General features: G+C 44.2%; 1 protein-coding gene across 3 annotated transcripts in view; it reads left to right on the top strand.

Moving 5' to 3' along the window:
* The first annotated feature begins 422 nt into the window (after window positions 1-422).
* LOC120913614 (interleukin-13 receptor subunit alpha-1-like) overlaps window positions 423-23,445 on the top strand; it is a 292,879-nt gene continuing 269,856 nt past the window's right edge. The window contains exon 1 of one of the 3 annotated variants that reach the window (XM_040323690.1): window positions 423-754. In XM_040323690.1, the coding sequence (XP_040179624.1) occupies window positions 679-754 (76 nt within the window). In that variant the 5' untranslated portion in view covers window positions 423-678. The remainder of the gene's footprint in view (window positions 755-23,445) is intronic. The other 2 variants (XM_040323693.1, XM_040323692.1) reach the window with 2 other exon arrangements.

Here is a 23,445-nt window from a genome sequence, read left to right as displayed (position 1 = left end):
CTGCCGCCGTCATTTCACAATGAGGCGGTAGGCAAGTGGTTAAATGGAACCGTTCTAATAGTCGCTCCGACTTAGAAAAAGGTTCCTGTACGACTTTGGGGACGACTTGCATTGACTTCAATACAGAAGTAATTTTGCAAATTGCCTCTTAAGTCGTCTTGAGATCACCTTGCCGAGTCGCCCCCAAACTCGTGCCGCCTGTGTGTGAACCGGCTCTCAATGCGACAGTGCAAAAATGTTGATTGTTTTTTTCAAAGACATTGTAAGTTCTTCCTTCACTCGGGTTTGTTATTATTTAATGTAAAAATAAACTCTCACTACCAGAATGGAGGAACGAGGAAATGATTCTATGGGTGTTTCCACAATGAATAGCATAGGATGTGTGGTTTTCATCACACTGTGTACACACAGCCTGCGTTCAGATGTCATTGCCGAGAGGAGAGAGGGGAATAGTTGTGTTGAGGTTTTCACCATCTCTGGCATAGTTTTTTCTGTAATAGGCTGTATTCTTCTCAGTGGGAGGAAAGGGGTGGACACACTGTAGGAGGAAGCGTGTTTTCCTGGAAATTAAGTTTCCTTATTCTTTCTGGGCAAAAGCTTCTATAACAGTAAAGATCGCAGCACTGCTGAGTTGTTTAGGACACAGATATTGACTTCTAAGCCGAATTCAACCCAGAAATGGAAACATCTCTCTGTCACCAAGGACTGATCATTGTATTGCTGTATTTTGTGACTTGCACAGCTTCTAGGAATGGTAAGTACAAATTACTGGAGGAGACTTTAGTATGATTGTGTTTTTCTAGTGTCCTACGGTATCTCTGATTGACAATATACATTAATTCTTTAGGAAACTAAATGAGAATGTTAGTGGCTTATTAAGTACTCGATTTGTGATATTGGGGGTTATTTACTAAAGGCAAATCCGCTTTGCACTATAAGCGCAAACTACAAGTTCAAAGTGCACTTGGAAGTGCAGTCGCTGTAAGAGCCCATTCACACCTAGGCGTTTTGTCGCCTGTAGTGTGACGCCCGCTAGAGGGATGATGTAACATTGCCCTCTATGGAGATGGTTCACATCTCCACGCCGAACGCCTGCCACCTGAAAAAAAGTCCCGGACCTTTTCTTCAGGCGTCTTTCGGCGTTCGGCATAGGAGATGTGAACCATCTCCATAGAGGGGGTGAAGGCTGCATTCACAATCGCGGCGTTTTGTCGCCGCGAATCGCAGTACAAAACGCCGCTATTTGTCGCCGCAATTTGTGGGACAAAACGCCGCGATTTAGTACGCCGAGGTTTGAATGCAGCCTAAATCTGAGGGGAAGATCTGAACTGAGGGGAAGCTCTGCTGATTTTATCATCCAATCATGTGCAAGCTAAAATGCTGTTTTTTATTTTCCTTGCATGTCCCCCTCAGATCTACAGTGACTGCACTTCCAAGTGCACTTTCAGTGCAATTTTAAGTGCACGTTACATTTGTGCATTTATGTATTTTTTTAAGGCGGGTATACACTATAAGAAAATCAGGCAAACGATCGTCCGGTCGTCCGTTTTTTCTCGAGGTTTCACAGCATCAAAAGTCGCAACTGAGGATAAAACGAATATACCAAAATTCTCGTACAACAAAGGCTTTTTTTTGTTTGTTTGTTTATTGTTTATGATCATGCACAGTTTTTCGTATGTGATTTTTTTTGTAGGAAAACAGTACACATTGAACGAAAATCGTTCTGTTCACGTCCTAGAAAAATTTCGGAGTTTGTCCCTTCTGAAAATTTTCATTTGGAAAGTCTCAATCGGATGTCAAACGTTGTGTATATACTGTACGAGAATCGAACAATCTTTTCTCTTCTGATTTTCTTAAAGGGGGTTATTTACAAAGTGCACTTGAAATTGCACTGAAAATGCACTTGGAAGTGCAGTCGCTGTAAATATGAGGGGTAGATCTGAAATGAGTGGAAGCTCTGCTTATTTTATGATACAATCATGTGCAAGCTAAAGTGCTGTTTATTTTCCTTGCATGTCCCCCTCAGATCTACAGCGACTGCACTTCCAAGTGCACTTTCAGTGCAATTTCAAGTGTATTTTGCACTTGTAGTGCAAAGTGGATTTGCCTTTCGTAAATAACCCCCATAGTGTGTATCCTATTTTACTCCCCAGCCTGTAAGGCCTTGTACACACGACCGAACATGTCCGCTGAAACTGGTCCGCGGACCAGTTTTCGCGGACACGTCCGACCGGGTGTAGGGCCTAGCGGACATTTTTCTGGCCTAGCGGACAGGTTTCCAGCTGACAAAAGTTTCTTAGCATGCTAAGAAACTTGTCCGGTGGAAACCTGTCCGTCGGACATGTCCGATGGCTAGTACACCTAACCATCGGACCGAAATCCCCCGCATGTGTCGAAGTGATTCGTCGCATGCGTGGAAGCATTGAACTTCCTGGTTCGCGCACGTCGCCGCGTCATCGTCGCCACGTCACCGCGTTTTCTGTCCGCGGGGAATTTGGTCTGATGGTGTGTACACACATCAGACCAAAACCTCCCAGCAGACATGTCCGATGAAAACGGTCCGCGGACCATTTTCATCGGACATGTCTGGTCGTGTGTACAAGGCCTAAGGATCTTGCAGACTCTCAGTACACTCACTGTCTGCCCGTACCTCTGATATGGGCAGTCAGTTTCTGAATGGCAGGAAGAATCAATGGACTACGAGAGTGCTCACCAGCACCTTTGCAGTTCATTGAGAATTATAAGCCTTTAACCGCGGTCACCAATGGTACTTGTAGTTCATTCATTCACAGAATTCTGTGAATGGATGATGCAGCTGTGTGTATGTGATGCTTCTGTTTTAAAATTTTGACATCGGGTGCAGGGAGAAGATCCACTGTCATAGGGAGGGGGAGCAAGAGCTGGAATATGTAACATGTCCCCTTTTACACAAGCAGTTAGATCAGGTCCTCCTGTCTGTTTTTCAGGTGGACCTGATCGGACTCTCCATTCTCCATTCTCGTTTATGAAGCAGCACATGCAAACTTACTTTTGTTCATTCATTTTGTTCATTTACACCCGCCTACCTCCAATCCGATCCGATCTGGCAAAATCGAATCTGATCTGCCACTGTTCAGCTCAGCAGGGATCAGCAAACAGTTCCCCTCCTGAGAAAAACAGATCTGGCTCATGTGAAAGGGGCCAGGTGGAACATGCAACATGTTCTAAAGATGAACTTATACTTTAAGCTGGCCATACAGTTTTATTTTTTTTCCCAGCTGGCAGGCTAGACAAAAAATAAATAAATAAAAGATTCCTCCTTCCACATAAGCAAGATGAATAGAGGAATCCCCACCCCCCAACTGAACATCATATTCTGACAGCAGGTCAGCTGCTATCAAAATACACGTATTATGCCGCATACACACCATCACTTTATGTGATGAAAAAAAACGACACTTTCTGTGAAGTAAAAAATGACGTTTTTGAAACTTCAATTTTCAAAGACGAAGTTGCCTACACACCATCGTTTTTCTCACAATGTTCTTGCAAAGTGAGGTTACGTTCCACCACGTTTTACCATTGAAGCTCGCTTCATAAGTAGCTTCTGGGCATGCGTGGATGAAAAAACGTCTTAGAAAACGACGTTTTTTGCTACACACGGTCAATTTCTGTGAAGTAAAAAGTGCACTTTTGAAAAACGACACATAAAATTGAAGCATGCTTCAATTTTTTTTGGTCGTTTTTTACAAGACATAAAACGACGTTTTCCCCCACACACAGTCAATTAAAGTGACGTTTTTAAAAACGTCATTTTTTTTCATCACATAAAGTGATGGTGTGTACGCGGCATTACAGGCTGCAGACGGTGCTAAAAAACCTTTTTCAGCATGGCCCTTCAACAGAACTTGATCACATGATCGACTTCTGTCAAGCAGGGATAACCACACACTGATTGAAATTCCGGCGGTCCCCGCTGAACTGGGCAAATTGCGATCAGTATATGGCCAGCTTCAGTTAACTTGACTTCTTCTGTGATGCTGAGGACTAGAGCTCAAAACTCATCCCTAACCCAAATTTCAAACTCTCGCTGTTTTGTACTCCAATGAGTTGCAGGTTGGCAGCTGTGGCTCAACCACCTGATTTTACTCCCCACAGTCCATATGAACGAAGCCTAATGCCGCGTACACATGATCAGACATTCCAACATCAAAACCGTGGATTTTTTTCAGACGGGTTGTTCGCTCAAACTTGTCTTGCATACACACGGTCACACAAATGTTGTCAGAAATTCCAAACGTCAAGAATGCAGTCACGTACAACACGTACGACGAGCCGAGAAATATGAAGTTCAATGATTACAAGCATGCGTCAAATTGATTCCGAGCATGCGTAGGATTTTTGTGCGTCAGAATCGGCTATAGGCGATCGTAATTTCCGACAAGAACTTTTGTTGTCGGAAAAATTGAGAACCAGCTCTCAAAAATGTGTTGCCGGAAATTCCGACCGTGTGTACGCGGCATTAGGGTTAGAGATGAGTTCTACCAAGGATATTTCATGGCTTATCCAAGACACTTCTTCATTTTTTTTTTTACAATCAGTTGTTATTAGGAAAGATATGAACAATAAATCACAAAGTTTTGTAGCAGGTATAGATATGAACAATTACTACTTACATTAAAGTAAATGGTGATAAAAATAAAATAGCAGATATGGTATCGAAATTGCACCCTTTGTTGTTTTCAACATTCTTTAGAAGATAAGAATATAATATTCATTTTAATAGCTAAGCATAGATGGAGATGAGAGAACTTCTCTGGTTCTAATCTGTGTAAGGCCTCATACACACGACCGAGTTTCTCTGCAAAAACCAGCAAGAAACTTGCTGGGTTTTTTTTTTGCAGAGGAAACCGGTCGTGTGTTCACTTTTCGACGAGGAAACTGTCGAGGATCTCGTCGAGCCAAAAAGAAAGCATGTCTTCTTTTTCCTCGACGGCAATGGAGAAATTTGGCTCGCCGAGATCCACGACAGCCTAACAAGGAACTCGACGAGCAAAACGATGTGTTTCGCCCCTCGAGTTTCTTGGTTGTGTGTACGAGGCCTTAGCTGTGTCCTGGCACAAGAAGCAGTGGCTTTTTTTTTCTTTTTGGGGGGGCAGCAAACAGACACCTTCCCGGTGGTCGGTGGAAACCCCCCCCCCCCAGAGGACATTTTGGACATCAAAGCCCCACACTTACTTTTTGGGGGGGGGGGCAGCAAACAGATACCCTCCCAGATGGTCCGTGGCAACCCCCCCCAGAGGACATTCGGGACATCAAAGTCCCACACTTTCCCCATCTAGTAAGCGGGTGGGCAACATGTCGGGCAGCTGTCTTCCTCCTCCTGTGGTGTGGATCACAGTGGCTTTTACCGTGTATCCCCTTCCTCCTAGGCGTCCAATAGGATCGCCTGACCTTTCAACCAATTAGGAAACGGTATCAGACCCATGCTTCCTGATTGGCGGAGAGGCGATTTAGTGTTAGAAAAGTGAATATTCATTTGCATTTCTAACACACCTGGGGGGGCTCCAAGCGCAATGCTACCCTATTTTGAAAATGATTAGAGACTATGGCTCTAATCAGGTGCTTCAAAAAAACACCCCCTAAAAGGGGCCGGACACATGAATAGGGGGTGGCGGCGGCGGCCGTAGATAGATTCATGCTATGCATGAATCTATCCATTACTCATATAGGGGGGTAGCGCGGATAGAGGAGGCACGTGAGCCCTTAATGGGTGGGCCGCCCCTGACAAGAAGTGAACAAGTGGAGGCATGAGCTGTGAAACATATTCAGCATTATAGAACAAGTCTGGCTAAATGTGATTTACTTCCACATTTTTTTCATGTTATTCCCTTGTAATGGTTAATGACGTGGGGAGATGGGGGGGACTTATTTATTACTGGAATTAATTCCTGAAAAACAGGTCAAAGGGAAGTAAACCACTTAAAGTCACTTAAAGCGGAGCTCCACCCTAAAGTGGAACTTCCGCTCATCTAAAGACAGGTATTTGCACCCACTTCCCGCCACACAGTCTGCGGGTAGACTGCGGACAGGACGTCAGATGGACCGCACCGCGGGTGGTTTGGCCTAAAACAAGTGGTGATATTTCACTTCCTCACCACCTGCCAAGCACTAAAAAAGTAATCCACCACAGATCTCTGTTCGGGAGCCAGCAAGAGCTGCCACATTTGAGAAAGAGCCCTAAAGCTTGAGCCTGAGCTGAAGAAATAGTTACCTGTTGCATTGTGGCCCCCTATTGCACTGCAATACTTAAGGCTGGGTTCACACGGCTGCGGGTCACAGCAGGGGGTTCACGGAATTAGGTGCGAATCAAGTCTGAATTTTGGCCTGAATCAGAACCGAAGACACGCAGGACCCTTTCCAAATGCCAACCACAGTCATGCTGGAGTTGTGTGAACTGGCTCCATTAAGAGCTGGACACAATCATCTGTCATGCGAAAAGCTGCATCCAATTCGCATATGTGTGAACACGTTCTAAATGTTAATTTTCTCTACGGGATGAAGTATAGGGTCAACTACTTACTTGATTTCTTGCTCCTCCAGCACTCTTCTCTCGGGCCTGCAGAAGTGAGGAATGAGCAAAGTATTTGACTTTATTCCTCTCCCCCTAGACAGGCATTTAACCCTTTTTCTTCAGCCCTGATTTCAGCTTATAGTGATACACACTCGGTCGTGTGTACGAGGCCTAAGTAATTACCAGAATATGGGGACAGAGTTCTTTACATCAATAATTTTCTTCCTGACTGTTGATGTTTCTTTAAAGTGAAACTATTTGGTGTGTTTTGCTTTGCAGTTAGTAGAGTATGTGACTGATAAAATCAGACATTCCTTAAATCAGACCAAACTATATCTAAGCACAACAAACTAAAAACACGATGTAGCACACTGTAGTTTAAGCAGGGAGCTCCTCACAAATTTACTTGCCAGGAGTAGTTAGGGCTCTTTCACACGGGCGGACCGTATGTCCGCTTTTTCATCCATCCGTTTACGGATGAAAAAGGGACATACATTGGTCCCTATGAGATTGCGGTTGTCAGCGGGTGAACATCCGCTGACACCCAATCTCATCCAGTTCCGCAATCCTCTGATTCTGCAGACGGAGGAAAACCATATTTTTCCATCCGTCGGCGGATCTGATCGGGTGAACACGGACAGGCGGTCCGTGTTCATCCGATCCCCCCATAGAGGAGAGCCGAGAAAAGACAGGGCGGTCTCTGCACAGTGTGCGGGGACCGCCCTGTCATCTGCCGGCTCAGCGGGGATCAGCGGTTCGATCCATGCTGAGCAAGCGGAGGTTCATGGGGCGGATCATCACTGATCCGCCCCGTGTGAAAGAGCCCGTATCCTGGTTGATTGATAGAGATCTATTGATTTCTCCCTGAATTTGGCCTTGTTGCACTTTTCTCTTCTACCACTAGGTGGCCGAGTACTTGATGGTACTAGATATAAGAAGGGCAACCCAAGGTCAGATTATGGGTATGTGAGGTATCTCAGCCAATGGGCAGGGGTTTTCTTGAATCCATTAGCTTGCTGGGAGAACCTGTACTGTATATTCGGGTGGAGTCAGGTAATCTATGTTCTTTGCCACCTGGACGGCTGTCTGGGTGGATGTGTGTTGTATGGCCCGGGCTGCTAGGCCAGAGATTGGGCCTATCTTGGGCACATCTGGCTGCTATGCTGTCTGAGGGCCTATTGAGAAGCAAGAGACCAGTGCAGGGTTGGGATTGTGGCTTGCAGTCCAACCAAAAGTGACAGTTCTGCCGGCCAGAGAACCTGTCGTGGTTGGAGGTACAGGGAAAGCTGTCGCCAGTAAGAGACTATCCACTTTATTAGCAGGGACCACTGTGTGTAAATGAAGCAAGTACTGGAGCAGAATTCTCACCAGATGGGGACGGTGAAGAATCTGGAAACTTCAGTGGGTATCAAGCCAGGGACCCAGCCAGTGGAGGTAATGCTTGCAGAGCAACTTTGTGTGTCAAGCTAGGGACTTAGCGGGCCAGCGTGGGTGAAGCTTGAGAGGTATCTATAGTGGCAATCTATGGACCCAGCAGAGAAGGGGGGTGACGCTTGAGGAAGATACCAGCGCTATGACTAAACACTGAACCCCAGTGCGAAATGCGTCAGTTATATACCCCACTGCTTGCTGTTTTTTGTAGTGCCTTCCTTCTTTTACCATTAAAAGGCTACCTTTTTAAGTTTTTTTTTGGTGTGCGGCTGTCCAAAAGCGTACATGCGTTCATCAGCAGATATATAGTCATAAAATGCAGAGAGGAAACGGCAATAGTGAAGCCCGTAGGTAAAACCAATATGCAATTTATTGTATGGTACTTACAAACAGGCAGGTAAAAAAGGCATCAAAGAATATAAAGCTCCACGGCTCCACATGTTTCATCCCATAAGGATATCTTCAGAGGCGTCTGCCGTTTCCTCTCTGCATTTTATGACTATATATCTGCTGATGAACACAATGTACGCTTTTGGAACTTCATGATATTCGTGATGCCATTCCATCATTAATGCTGCCTGGGTATAACCGTTCTCACCTGTACAGTCTGTTGGAAGTGCGAAGGCCACTGACCTGCACGTTATCTGATTACATGCCCATAACACTATTGTTCTGGTAAGCGGTTTATTTGCACGGTGGTGTGGTGTGCCTTTTTCCGAATATGCACACTGGAACCTTGGTGGAGGTTCTACATCTTCATTTTCATTGATGAACTTATATTTTGAGGACTTTATATTCACATTGTTTATTGGGACTCATTTTCCATTTGTTTTAAGCGCTGCACATTGGATTATATTGTTATTGTTTGCTTATCTACAAACTGTGCTGGCTGCTTTATAGTCTTTTCATCAGTTAGCGCAGATATTTGTTCACTTTTATCTTTTTAATTTTGCCATAATAAATATCCCAATTTTTTTTTAAAAGAACAAATGTTTTCCTCAGTTTAGGCCGATATGTATTCTTCTACATATTTTTGGTTAAAAAAAATCGCAATAAGCGTATATTGATTGGCTTGCGTAAAAGTTATAACGTCTAAAAAATAGGGGACAGATTTATGGCATTTTTATTATTATATTTTTTTTTTACTAGTAATGTCAGTGATTTTTATCGGGACTGCAATATTGTGGCAGACAAATCGGACACTTTTGACACATTTTTGGGACCATTGACAATTATACAGCGATCAGTGCTATAAAAATGCACTGATACTGTATAAATGTCACTGGCAGGAAAGAGGTTAACACTAGGGGCGATCAAGGGGTTAACTGTGTTCCCTAGGTGTGTTCTAACTGTGGGGGGATGGGACTGACTAGGGGAGTTGAGAGATCTGTGTTCATAGTTAGTATGAACACATGATCTGTCTCCTCTCCCCTAAGAGAACCAGGATCTGTGTGTTTACACTTCTGCCTTTCACCATCCTCACAGTCTGATTAATAAAAAGCTGTATTGCTGTGTACCAGTGTTGCCAACTGCCCGTATTTTTACGGGCAGCCCATAAAAACGGGCAATTTTTTCCCCGTCCGTAAATGGCAGTTGTAGCGGGAATGTGCAAGTAAAAAATAGTCGTAACCGGCCCGGCTTGTAACTGCGCATGCGCAGTTCCAGGGCTTGCCGAGCAGACCCTGCATTCGGCCGGCGGGGGGGGCAGATCTCAGAGGCTGTGCGGTGCTGGCGTACTTTACTGGCGAGGCGAGTGATGTATTAGCACATCCCACCAGGCGCACCAGCATTTAAATTTGTAACACTAACCAGTCCAGGAGCACTGGAGCAGCAGGACTCTGAGCGGAGGCTGAGCAGCACGCGGCGGAATGGAGGAGCCCTGCATCCAGGGCCAGGCAATCCAGATTCCAGAGTCCGCGGGGTCCGGAGGAAGTCGGGGACGCAGTGACAGCCCAGCCGACAGTGACAGCAGGTGATGGTGGCAGAGGGGGATGGAGGCAGAGGGGGATGGTGGCCGACTGGCAGAGGGGGATGGTGCAGGTGGTGTTGGTGGCAGATGGGGATGGAGCAGGTGGTGCTGGTGGCAGATGGGGATGGAGGCAGAGGGAGATGGAGCAGGTGGTGCTGGTGGCTGAGGGGGATGGAGCAGGTGGTGCTGGTGGCAGAGGGGGATGGAGCAGGTGTGCTGGTGGCACAGGGGGGTGGTAGCACAGGGGGGTGGAGGCAGGTGGTGTTGGTGGCAGTCTGCCAGAGAGGGATGGTGGCAGGTGGTGTTGGTGGCAGAGGGGGATGGTGACAGGTAGTGTTGGTGGTAGAGGGGGATGGAGGTGGGGTGTGATGGAGGCAGAGGGGGGTGGTGACAGAGGGGGGTGGAGCAGGTGGTGCTGGTGGGAGAGGGGGGTGGTGGCAGGGGGTGATGGTGGCAGAGGGGGATGGTGGCAGGGGGCGTTGGAGGCAGGGAGCGTTGGAGGCAGGGGGCGATGGTAGCAAGGGGTGATGGTGGCAGGGGGTGTTGGGGGCGGTTGGTGGTAGGGGGCGGTTGGTGGTAGGGGGCGGTCGGTGGCAGGGGGCGATGGTGACAGGTGATTAAGGCAGGAGGTGATTGGACAAAATAATTTTCTCTTATTATGTCAAAAATATGTTATTTTTACCTTAATATCCATCTTAAATCACATTGCTATTTGCCTAGCGTACTTGTTTGTAGCCAAATACTGAAATTTGCACTTAAAGGAGTTCTCTGACCTAAAAGTTTTAACCCCCGCTGTGCCCGGGCTGTAAAAAAATAGAAAATAAACTGTCACTTACCTGCCTACGATCCCCCGTTGTTCCGATATCGCCGTCCCGTTCTCCGGTCCCGGTCTCTTCCGCTTCCTGTGTGTCGGTGACTCATAGTGCGCTCAGCCTATCAGTGGCCGCGACGGGACATTGCTGCGGCCACTGATAGGCTGAGCGCACTATGAGTCACCGACACACAGGAAGCGGAAGGGGCCCGGGACCGGAGAACGGGACGGCGATATCGGAACAACGGGGGATCGTAGGCAGGTAAGTGACAGTTTATTTTCTATTTTTTTACAGCCCGGGCACAGCGGGGGTTAAAACTTTTAGGTCAGAGAACTCCTTTAAAAGTGTAATTTTATAACTTTTGTGAAATTGCAGTAAAAACTTGGCGGTGCCAGTAAATTTTTAGTGTCGTGACAGTAAATTTTAATCTGGTAGGTTTGCAACACTGTTGTGTACACAGAGAATGTGGACAGCTCTAGCTGTTAAAAAAAAAAAAGAAAAAAGAAGAAGAAGATAAAAGCAGCCTGACAGTGTTTGTTCAGATTCTACAGAAAGATGCAATGGGGGTTGTTTACTAAAGGCAAACCCACTTTGTACTACAAGTGCAACGTTCACTTGAAATTGCACTGAAAGTGCACTTGGAAGTGCAGTCGCTGTAAATCTGAGGGGTAGATCTGAAATGAGGGGAAGCTCTGCTGATTTTATTATCCAATCATGTGCAAGCTAAAATGCTGTTTTTTATTTTCCTTGCATGTCCCCCTCGGATCTACAGCGAGTGCAAAGTGGATTTGTCTTTCGTACATAACCCCCAATGTAACACATTTTAACATTTGTATCATTCTGTTCATTCATCTGTGGATCAAAGGGATGAATGTCTGTCTACAGATAGTAGACCTGACAGGAACCTGACAAGTAAAAAATATATTTTTTTAAATAAAATGTTTCTCCGTTTAACCCCTTATTAACCCTTAGTTTACTCTAATCAGCCATAATTAACTCCTTATTCTCCTTATTCATTCAATTATTATTTTCTTGATGATTTTTTTTTGTTCATATCTATTTTATTAACCAATAATATTTTTTTATTTTATTTTTGTTTGTTGGTTTTGTTTGTTAATATTTTTACACATTTAACATATATTTACATGTTTCCCCTTAAGCCGCTTACAGCTAATCTCTCCCTCACTGCTATTGGTTGACAGAGTGCAGGTGAGAGGAGGAAGTGTACCCAGTACAGAAGGAGCTGTGTCCATTTTATTAGTGATTTGAGAGCAGCATGGATATTGGCAGCCACACTTAACTCCACCTATGAAACAAGAAGAGGGGCAGAGTTGGGATGACACAGGACAGGCCCCACTGTTAACACTGTTTTACAATTGGTTTAAAGCGGAGATCCAGGCTATTTTTAGATTATTAAAAGTCAGCAGCTACAAAAAGTTTAGCTGCTGACTTTTAATAAACAGCCACTCACCTGTCCAATGGTCCAACGATGCGGCCGCACGGAGGCCCGCTCCTCTCCTCAGCGCCTCCATTGGAACTGTGGGCACCCGGCCATGACAGCTTGTGGCTTCACGGCCGGGCGCGCACTGCGCATGCGCAAGTCGTGCTGCGCTCTCGCTCTCGCTCTATCAGGTGTCCCTAGAGGGAGGCGCCGCCTAGGGGGAGAGGAGGAGTCGCTTAGGCGGCCCTCTAGGTGGAAGGAGGAAGTGGAACAGGACGTCCCCTTCAAAACAGAGAACCCACTCCCCCCCCCCCCAAAAAAAAAAATTATATGTCAAATGTGGCATGTAAGGGGGCGAGGAGTAATTAAAGCGGAAGTTCCACTATTGGGTGGAACTCCACTTTAAATCTACTTCCAATATTTCTGTTGTTGTTGCTGGTAGCGTCATTAGTCAGTCATTGTGCATTTTGGCAGGGCCATTCACAGGCAAATAACGGTAACAAAGCTTTATTTAGCTTACCATGTCTCTGTATATTTTGTGGTTTATAACGTATCAACCCTGCTATTATCAAACCTGTTTAACCACTTGACAACCGCGCCTATTTTGGCACTTCTCTCCTTCATGTAAAAATCAAAATGTATTTGCTAGAAAATTAATCAGAACCCCCAAACATTATATATATATATATATATATATATATATATATATATATATATATATATATATATTTAGAGCAGACACCCTAGGGAATAAATTGGCAGTCATTGCAACTTTTTTTCTTGCACGATATTTGCGCAATAATTTTTCAAACACGTTTTTTTGGGAAAAAAAACAGTTTTATGAATTAAAAAATAACAAAACAGTAAAGTTAGCCCAATTTTTTTGTATAATGTGAAAGATGATGTTACGCCGAGTAAATAGATACTTAACATGTCACGCTTTAAAATTGTGTACACTCATGGAATGGCGCCAAACTTCGGTACTTAAAAATCTCTATAGGCGATGCTTTAATTTTTTTTACAGGTTACTATTTTTGAGATACAGAGGAGGTCTAGAATTGTTGCACTTGCTCTAACGCACGCGACGATACCTCACATGTGGGGTTTGAATGGCGTTTACATATGTGGGCGGGACTTGCATGCGTGTTCGCTACCGGGGATAGGGGCGTTTAAAAAAAAAAATGTCATTTTATTTTACTTAAATTTTATTTTTACACTTTATTTTGTATTTTTTTTTTATCACTTTTATTCCTATTACAAGGAATGTATACATCCCTTGTAATAGGAATCAGTGTGACAGGTCCTCTTTATGGAGAGATGTGGGGTCAATAAGACCCCAAATCTCTCCTCCAGGCTTATAAGCATGAAATCGGTGAAAAAACATTCACCGATCTCACACCGACAGCCGCGATTGCAGCTTTGTTTACTTCCGGGTACCAGGCGTGACGTCATAACGTCGCGCCCGGGCCTCCGACGGTCATAGAGATGACTGGTGACCATCTGGTCACCAGTCATCTCTATGCTTCCCCAGCCAGCGCCGGCCGATTTGCTCTCCGGGCCCCCGATAGCACGGGAGAGCCCGGAGAAGCACCGGATGGTGGCGGGAGGGGACGTCCCCCCCCTCCCGCTGCCTAAAGGAACGATCAAGCGGCGGAACTGTCGTTTTCGATCATTCTAATTGTACACAGAATCGCCGGCTGAAGACGGTGATATCTGAATGATGCCTGTAGCTGCAGGCATCATTCAGATATCACCGCACAAAGTCAAGGACGTAATTTGACGTTCTAAGGTTGTAAAGTGGTTAAACAGTTCTTTTCTCGTAGGGCTTACTGCCAAATTAAAAGCCTATTTACTGCTATTGGTGTGAATTGTTAACTGTTTGTTGTATGGTCAAGTCCGGTTAAGAGTGGGACAGGAGAACCAAACATTCCAGCAGCTCCTTAGAAGTCAGTGCAACACTACACTCACTGAATATTATGTGCCGTCCTTTGGTGATGTCAGCAGCTACACTTGAGGTCCATTATATCAAGAAATTTGCCCACTGCTGGGTTAGACCCCCCCAATAATTTTTTTTCTCACTTTCATTTTTTTTTATAATGGGTTTTATAAATAACACATGCAATCATTAATAGGTTGAATTAAAGGTTTGGTGTAATATAATATTTTTGGTAGTTATTTGGTGCATTTTGTTCATGAAAGTCTACATATCAGATCAAAAATAGAGACAAATAGGGGGGCGGAGGGAAGTGGTTCTAAAAGAGGGACAGTCCCTTCAAATAAGGGGAAGTTGGGAGCTTTGTGGTAAGTCTTGTGCAGTTTGGTGCTTTTACAGTAATCGCAACCTTCAGACTTGGTTTTCGTAGTGAAGTCTCTATTATGGTTATTACCAAAGTCTTGCTGCATTCTGGGCTGTACAGATGTCTAATCTACCGTATGCAGAAGTTGAATAGGTCACCTGATACCTGCGCTCAGTACATACAGTGAAATGACATTCTAGGGTATACACTGTGGGGTTGATTTGCTAAAGGTAAATAGACTTTGCACTCTGCAAGTGCAGTTGCTCCAGAGCTTAGTAAATGAGGTAAAGCTTCACTTTGCAAAGAATTCCCAATCACGTTCAGGAAAAGAAAAAAAAAACAGCATTTTGTGCTTGCACATGATTGGATGATGGAAGTCAGCAGAGCTTCTGCTCATTTACTGAGATAAGGAGCAGCTGCTCTTTTAGAGTACAAATGCACTTTACAAAGTGCACATTCTATTTGCCTTTAGTAAATCCACCCCTATGTCCATAACGTGATCCTGCAGATCTGAAAGCTTTGTTGAATAACATTCACTTTTCTAGCTCATGCAATGTATGTTTTTTGACTATAGCAGCGTGACCCTGTAGGTCACATAAATTGTGGTTTGAAGAAAAGAGAAGAGCAGCGCACTAAATTCTGTAGACAAACCCTTCGGAGTTGTATAGTTAATTGTGCATAAAGGGATGATCAAACCCCAGTCCCAATAGTAGATTAAAACTGTTTTATTTATCAAAATCAGTGATAGTAACAACACCTCAGTGCAATCAAGAGGATAAATGACAAGCACTATGAGGCATATGTGGAAGTTTAACCCTCTAGGCACAAGGGACCCCAAACGGTATATATCCATTTAGTCTTGTTCGGAGACACCGGAATTTTCTTGTTACTGCCTCTCCAATGATCATCAATAAGATCTATACCATACAAAATTTATCCTGAGGGGTCCCTGTTGTGAAATTCATCAAAGTGTCTAGAAAGGTTATGTTTAGGGAATCCTTTTTTGATATTATTGATGTGTTCTCTAATTCGTACATTCAAACAAGCATATAAGGTATAACTTTATAGCCCAGCTTGATAAGAAATAAATAGTGACAGCCCACACCTTCCACCCCCTGCAAATACTGAATATAATGCTAGTTTTGTTCAGGAGGTTGTAATAGGGAAGAATACCTCAGGCTGGATTCACACTGCCGCACGGAGCTGCTCACAGCAGAGGGCCCCCGGTGCTTCCCTGTTCACCATTTCAGTCTGAATTTTTGGCTGAATTCGGACCTGAAATGGACCAGAGGATGCACAGGACTCCTGTGCTATTTGCTCCAGAGCCACTTGGAGATGTGTGAACTGGCTCCATAGAGAGCCAGTCACATTCTCCTGACATGTGTGAACCCAGCCTTAATCTTTGGTGCTTTAGCAGCCTGTGATCTTTTTTGCTGGAATATCTTCTAATCAGCAGTGGCTGGTGCTCAATACTAGTGGGGGGGAGGGGGGGGGCAAACAAATGCTACATTCTGCCTCAAAAGTAGCTTGTGTACTTTTTTTGAGTGACAGGCGTTTTGTAACAAGTGACAGTATGCTCAGATGTAAGCAAGGGCTATTGAAAACAATGGGTTTTTGCTTGTTGAGCGCTTTTGAGCTTCGAGCTACAAGCTACAAAATGCTCAAGTGTGAACAGGGCCTAAAACTTCTGCCTAAAGCCTTGTACACACTATCGGATTTTCAGACAATTGTGTGATGGCAGGGTTTTTGTCGGATAATCCGACCGTTTGTACGCTCCATCGGACAATTATGTCGAAATTTCCAACAACAAATGTGGGATAGCATGCTCTCATATTTTCCGACAACAAATGTGTGCCATCGAACTAAAATCCAAAGTACAAACACATATGCTCTGAATCAATGCTAACCATAAGACAACATTAGCAGAAGGTGCCCAAAGGGTGGCGATAAAGAGCAGAAAAACCACGTAGTATGTTGGCTGAAAAAGTTCTGCCGTCTGTATGCAGAACAAGTTCACGGCCAACGGCCTTCACACAAAATTCCACGGATTCGTCCGATGGAAATCTGATCGTGTGTACGAGGCATAAGAGTAGTTACCATGTGGGATTGGGAAAGCTCACCCTGGCTGCCACTTCACTCTCTACACAGGCTACTTAATAACAACGCATGTTAATGGTATAAGTATAGCTTAGTGTCAGGAATGATGGTGCTTATTTATCTCCAAAGTTGAAAAAACTCTAAAGCCCTGTACGCACGCTCGGTTTTCTCTGTGGTAAAAAGTCAGCCGAGAAAACCAAGGGGAAAGATGAGAACCCGGCAAGAAAACTGCCATGGAGCTTTGTCCGGGAATCCCGGCCGTGTGTATGCTCCATCAGCACTGCCTCTCAGTGTTTCCCATAGGTAAGTGGTAGATATGGTGGAAAAAAAAAGCGGGAATCCAGACAGGAAAATAGAGAGCAGGTTCTCTATTTTCCCGCCGGGATTCCCGGCTGTTTTCCTAATGGGAAAACTGAAAGGAAGTATACACATGTCTGGTTTTCCCGGCCAAAATCTCTCCTGGCAGTTTTCCTGCCGAGAAAACTGGTCGTGTGTACGAGGCTTAAGGCCTTGTACACACGACCGGCTTCCTCGGCAGAATCCATCAAGAAACTTGGTGGAAGAGCTTTTTTGCCGAGGAAACCAGTCGCGTGTACATTTTTCATCGAGGAAACTGTCGAGGAACTCGACGAGCAAAAAAGAGAGCAAGTTCTCTTTTTCCTCGATGGGAGTCTCAATTTGCTAGTCGAGTTCCTCGTCGGGCTGGTTTTCGACGAGAAACTCGAGCGCGTGTATGCTAAGGAACCCTCGCTTGCTCTGAATAAAGTATGAGACGGGAGTAAAAGTTGCATTTGTAATGGAGAAAACACATTTTTCAAGCTGTAACTGACTGTAAAGTGCAAATCGTCTCTTACCAAACTTTTACTTAACACGCAAACTCATGAGATTAGCAAAAGCAGCCCCAAGAGTTGTGCAAGTGGAATTGAACTTCCCCTGCAGTTGTATGTGTTGTACTTCACCGCATTTGAGAACGAGGAGATTTGGTCTGTAAAGTGTGTACGCAAAGCAAGCTTGTCGAGTTCCTCGACAAGCCTAACAAGGAACTCGACGAGGAAAACGATGTATTTCGCCCGACGAGTTCCTCGGTCGTGTGTACGAGGCCTCATAGTAGGATTAGCAGGTCTTTCAGTTTAAACCAAACAGAAACCGACCCTTTTGGGAGTGTCAATCCAGTGCTCCAGGGTTCCTCTCGACTCAATTAACAAAATAAAAAGGTTAATTAAATCCACAAGGGCTTTTTTTTACCACCACTATTCCTTTATATTGGCTTTTAAAATGTACAAATGCAGCAATTTAGAAATTGGATGAAAGGTTTAACACTGGGAAACACTTTTTGAAAGCTAAAAATTACATTTTATATACAACTATATGGATCAGACCAAAATAAGGGAGAAATGAGTGGGAAAGAGGAACAGAGGGAAATTGCTTGAAATCAGGGACTGTCTCTCGAAATCAGAGCTATGTTTAAAGAAGGCTAAAATGTATGCAGAAAAACAAGAATTTGTAGGTGATACATTTCAGTTATGCTGCAGACAAGTTTTCTAGGATGGTAAAGGTAAAGCTTCTGAGAATACATACGATCATTTTTCGGCATTAAAAAAAATTTTGTTTTTAAAAACGTCATTTAAAATGATTGTGTGTGGGCTGCACATCGTTTTTCAGTTTCTGAAAAACTAAAAAAAAAAATTTCCGAACATGCTGCATTTTTTAACGTCGTTTTAAAAAATGTTGTTTTTCGGGTTGTAAAAAATGATTGTGTGTGGGCTAAAACAACGTTTTAAACCCGCGCATGCTCAGAAGCAAGTTATGAGATGGGAGCGCTCGTTCTGGTAAAACTACCGTTCATAATAGAGTAAGCACATTCATCACGCTGTAACAGACAAAAAAGCGTGAATCGTCTTTTACTAACAAGGAATCAGCTAAAGCAGCCCAAAGGCGAAAAGAACTTCCCCTTTAGAGTGCCGTTGTACGTGTTGTACGTCACCGCGCTCTGTTCATAATTTTTTTAAAACAATGGTGTGTGGGCAACGTCGTTTTTAATGATGAAGTTGGAAAAACGTCATTTTTTGGACATGCTGAAAAACTATGTTTTCTTTCATGCCGAAAAATGATCGTGTGTACGTGGCATTAATGTCCACTTACAACAATTAGAAAAAAATGGAGCTTGTTATTTTCCTTTTTTTTTCTTTTCTCTGTAATTCTGTGTTGCACTTCACTGCAAAAATGCAGCAAATCTCCATTTTTCCGTAACACGCAGCAATACAATGGTATGAACTGGGTAAATAGACGTCAGTAGTATTTGTAATGTTCAATGCAGCTTACTGTTTAAGCCCTTATGATAAAGGTTTCAGTTCATTGCCCCGGTGACCATTGAATTTAAGTTCATTGCCCTGGTGAAGAAGATACAAATCAAGCACAATTTATGTTAACAGCTGACAGCTGCAGCAAGGCTTTTCCCTATGCTGCATTCCTGTAACTTTTCCCTATGCTGCATTCCTGTAACAATATTCTTGGTTACATCTATGTGCATCCTGATCCTACTACAGCAATATTTGAGCAGAATATAATGTGTTCAATGTGAACAAAGAAAAAATGCGTCTTATGTTTCCAAATTGACTAAAAATTGAAAGCTGCAACCACACTATGAGATATTTATCATAGTTAACCATATTACCTAGATTGTGTTGCGCTAATTCAAAAAAGATCAAAAATGTGATAAAATAATCAATCCTAAATGTTGTAAGCCGGTATGAGCCTCCAAAAACGGTGATATTGTACACCCATGGGTGAAACCTACCTTTATAGAAAGCATTCTTTCAGCAGCTGGTGGAGCATGAAGACGTTGTGGCAGCTTTGGCATAGTGGCAACCATTCCAGATATATGAAAGCTATGTGATGAAGCATAGGTTCACATCACTGCAGGTTAGAAATCGTGTGAGTTCAGCTGACAATGCAGTCTGACTTCAGGGGCGATAGATGTTTATTGAAATCACACCTGAAGTCGCCAAAAGTAGTGTAGGAACTTCTTTTGGAAATCGGTGCTGCGCTGCAAAATCGGCATCGCACTGATTTGGACAGTGCTATTGCCGGCAATAGCCGCCGATTTGGCATGCGATTTGATATGTCAAATTGCATGCCAAATCGGATCAATGTGAACCTAGGCTCAAAAAGGTTCAGTGGCGGTGCGTCCATAGTGGGCGCAGGAGCGCCGCCCCCTCTCTCCCCTGCACCGTCACTTAGGTCTACAATACATAGATGCATTGCATGAATCTATGAATTGTCGCCGGCTCCACCCACTATTCAGATGGCTGGCCCCATGGTGAGCGTCGGCCATCTGAATAACAGCAGTTGGTTTTTGGAAGTGTCTATCAGAGCCAGCGACTACGATAGCCTGTTGGCTCTAATCGGCTTCCAAATAGTTAACCATGCTGTGCGTTCCCTGGTTAACGCTGACACGCGTCTCAGCCAATCAGGTTCCCCCGGGTCTGGTTACCAGTAACCTGATTGGCTGAAACGACATTGAGGGCGGGACTCGGGAGAAGACATCAAGGGAGCGTGGAGGGAGGATGGCTGACCCGAGAAAGGTAAGTGCCGGGAGACAGGGGGGGGGGGGCGGGGGAGCAATCTGGTGGTTTTTGAGGGGGCAAACTGGCGCCAATTGATGGGCACAGTGATGACAATTGATGGGGACAGTGGCGACAATTGATGGACAGTGGCGACAATTGATGGGCATAGTGGCTGCATTTGATGGCATGGCACAGTGGCTGCATTTGATGGCATGGCATAGTGGCTGCGTTCGATGGCACAGTGGCGACAATTAATGGCACAGTGGTGACAATTGATGGCACAGTGGCGACAATTGATGGCATGGCACCATGGCAACAATTGATGGCATGGCACAGTGGCGACAATTGCTGGCACAGTGGCGACAATTGCTGGCACAGTGGCGACAATTGATGGGCACAGTGGCTGAGTTTGATGGCACAGTGGCGACAATTGATGGGCACAGTGGCGACAATTGGTGGGCACAGTGGCGTGCACTTTTATATTATATATACTGTTCTTTCTGCCTGGAAACTGGAGATTGTCCATGGCAACCAAAAAGTGTCCCTTTACGTCAAAAGCGGTTTTAGAGCTAGAAAACAGCGATAGAAAATTAGAACACTTGCAGAATTGAGGAATAGTAAGTCGTGGGAAATTCATTTTATTATTATTTTTTTATCATTATTTATAGTTATTTATTACATTTATCATACCCGGAATGTCTACTAGACTCTTGTTCGGACAGATTTAAGTGAGTTATTTCTAAGAATTATAGGCCTACATTATAAAACGCCAAATTTCTATGCAAAACAATGTACAGCTTTGAGATTCCAAAATCTCACCATACCGCCAGGGTAGCTACAGGAGAGGCCATACATATACAGGGATTCGGGCAGGAGAGCCATCCTGACTCCGTATATGTACAGGAGTCGGTTGGGAAGTGCTTAATCACTTAAACCCCTGAGCGGTATTCCCGAGTCTGGCTCGGGGTGGAATTTGAGGACCAAAAGCGGTAACCCCGAGCCAGACTCGGGATCGCCTCGCAGTGTCCACAGGCAGGGAATTGCTTACCTTATCCCTGGATCCTGCGATGTCTCCCCGCTGTGTGATCGAGCTGTATCCTCGCTTGATTCACACAGTGCCCGCGTGCCAACAAGCTCCGTTCCATGCGACATTACGATGCACAGGGGCGGAGATCGGCGCCAAATTTAAAAAAGTTAATAAACACAATACATACAGTATAATGTAATCTTACAAATTACAGTACTGTATGAAAAAAATACACACCCCCTTTGTCCCTAGTGGTCTGCCCAGTGTCCTGCATGCACTTTTATATAATAAAAAACTGTCCTTTCTGCCTGGAAACTGGAGATTGTCCATAGCAACCAAAAAGTGTCCCTTTATGTCAAAAGTGGGTTTAGACCAGCTAAAAAACAGCGATAATAAATTAGAATCACTTGCAGAATTGAGCGATAGTGATTTGTGGGGAAATTCGTCATCAAAAAATTAAAAGTAATAATTACTAGTTATTATAGTTATTATTATTATTATTATTATTATTATTATTATTATTATTATTATTATATTATTTGTTATAATTATTTATATTTATTATATTATAATTTATGATTTTGTGTTTCAAATTTTATTATACCCGGAATGTCTACTAGACTCTTGTTTGGATAGATTTAAGTGAGTTATTCCTAAGAATTGCAGGCCTACAATATAAAACAGCAAATTTCCAAGCAAAATAATGGTACCGCTTTCAGCACCCAAAATCTGAAATAATCATACCGCCAGGGAGGTTAAGGATCAGGCTTTTTTTGGCACTTTTTATTCACAAGTAGAAAATCTGTATTTTTTGCTGGAAAATTACCAAGCCAAGCATTATATATATTTTTTAGCAGCGACCCTAGACGAATAAAATGGCGATTGTTGCAATTTTTTATGTCACACAATATTTGTGCAGTGCTTTTTCAAACAAGATTTTTTGGGAAAAAATACACTTTAATACATTTTAATGCAAAAAAACTAAATGTGGAAAATTTCAAGGGGTATGAATACTTTTTCAAGACACTGTATGAGTGCCCTTGCGAGTTTCAAGGAATAGGCGAATATGCTGGGGCAATCACAAATTTGTGGCAGTGTTGACTTGTATCTTGTTAACTTGCTGCACATTTTCACTGACAAATGGTACACTTGCAGAGCACTTGAAACACAAGTTCTAGTTGGCAGTAGGGGATCGACCGATATATCGGCCGATATTTGGCCATTTTGGACAAATCGGCTTCGGCCGATTATTTAAAAATTAGGCCGATACTGAACTCTGGCCGCACCTCTGCCAGCAGAGTGTGGAGAAGGGAGGAGGGGAAGGGAGGGGTTTCTCCTCCCTTCTCCACACTCTGTTGGCAGAGCAGCGCCACGGTGTGTGAAACTGTATGGAGAGAGAGAGGAGCTGTCAAAATTGAGGTTGGATGTCGGGGGTGAGCGGGACCAGGGGTGGGCGGGACTCAGCTCTCCAACACCAGCCAATGGGATGGGATCTGGGTGGGCTGCTACGTGTATGTGGCCCGCCCCTTTCTAAAACAGCACAATCATTGGCTGGATAGCTGCTGTGAATAAAAAATAGTGCTGCACTGTAGGCATAGGAAATAATAGTATAAATCTCATAAATACAGTGCTAGATCCAAAAATTAAATAAGTGCATCTAAACAGTGTGAGGCCTCGTACACACGACCGTTTTCCTCGACAGAATCCATCAAGAAACTTGGTGGCCAGGGGCGGACTGACCATTGAGTCACTCGGGCACTGCCCGAGGGCCCCATGCCACTAGGGGGCCCCATCAGGGTTGCCAGGCTCAGTAAAACCAGGGACAGTATGTAAAAATCTGTGTTTTTTTTAGATCTGTCCCTGATATGTCCGAAACTGACATGCTTTTAATGTGAATATCCCAAGATTTTAGCTGCCCTGCCTCTGCACTGCCTCCTGGCGTGGTGGCCATCTGTAAGCCAGAGGGGCCCCATAATCTTCTATTGCCCGGGGGCCCCATGAGTTGTCAGTCCGCCCCTGTTGGTGGCAGAGCTTTTTTGCCGAGGAAAACGGTCGTGTGTATGTTTTTCATTGAGGAAACTGTCAAGGAACTCGACGAGAACTCGACGAGAAAACAAGTTCTCTTTTTCCTCGACGGGAGTCTCAATTTCCTTGTCGCGTTCCTCGTCGGGCTGGTTTTCGATGAGAAACACGTTCGTGTGTATGCTAAGAAACCCGCGCATGCTCAGAATAAAGTATAAGACTGAAGCGCA

This window comes from Rana temporaria, chromosome 9 (assembly GCF_905171775.1).
Source record: "Rana temporaria chromosome 9, aRanTem1.1, whole genome shotgun sequence".
NCBI classification, from domain to species: domain Eukaryota; kingdom Metazoa; phylum Chordata; class Amphibia; order Anura; family Ranidae; genus Rana; species Rana temporaria.
The sequence above is the reverse complement of the archived record's forward strand: the minus strand, read 5'-3'. Positions and strand labels throughout refer to the sequence as shown.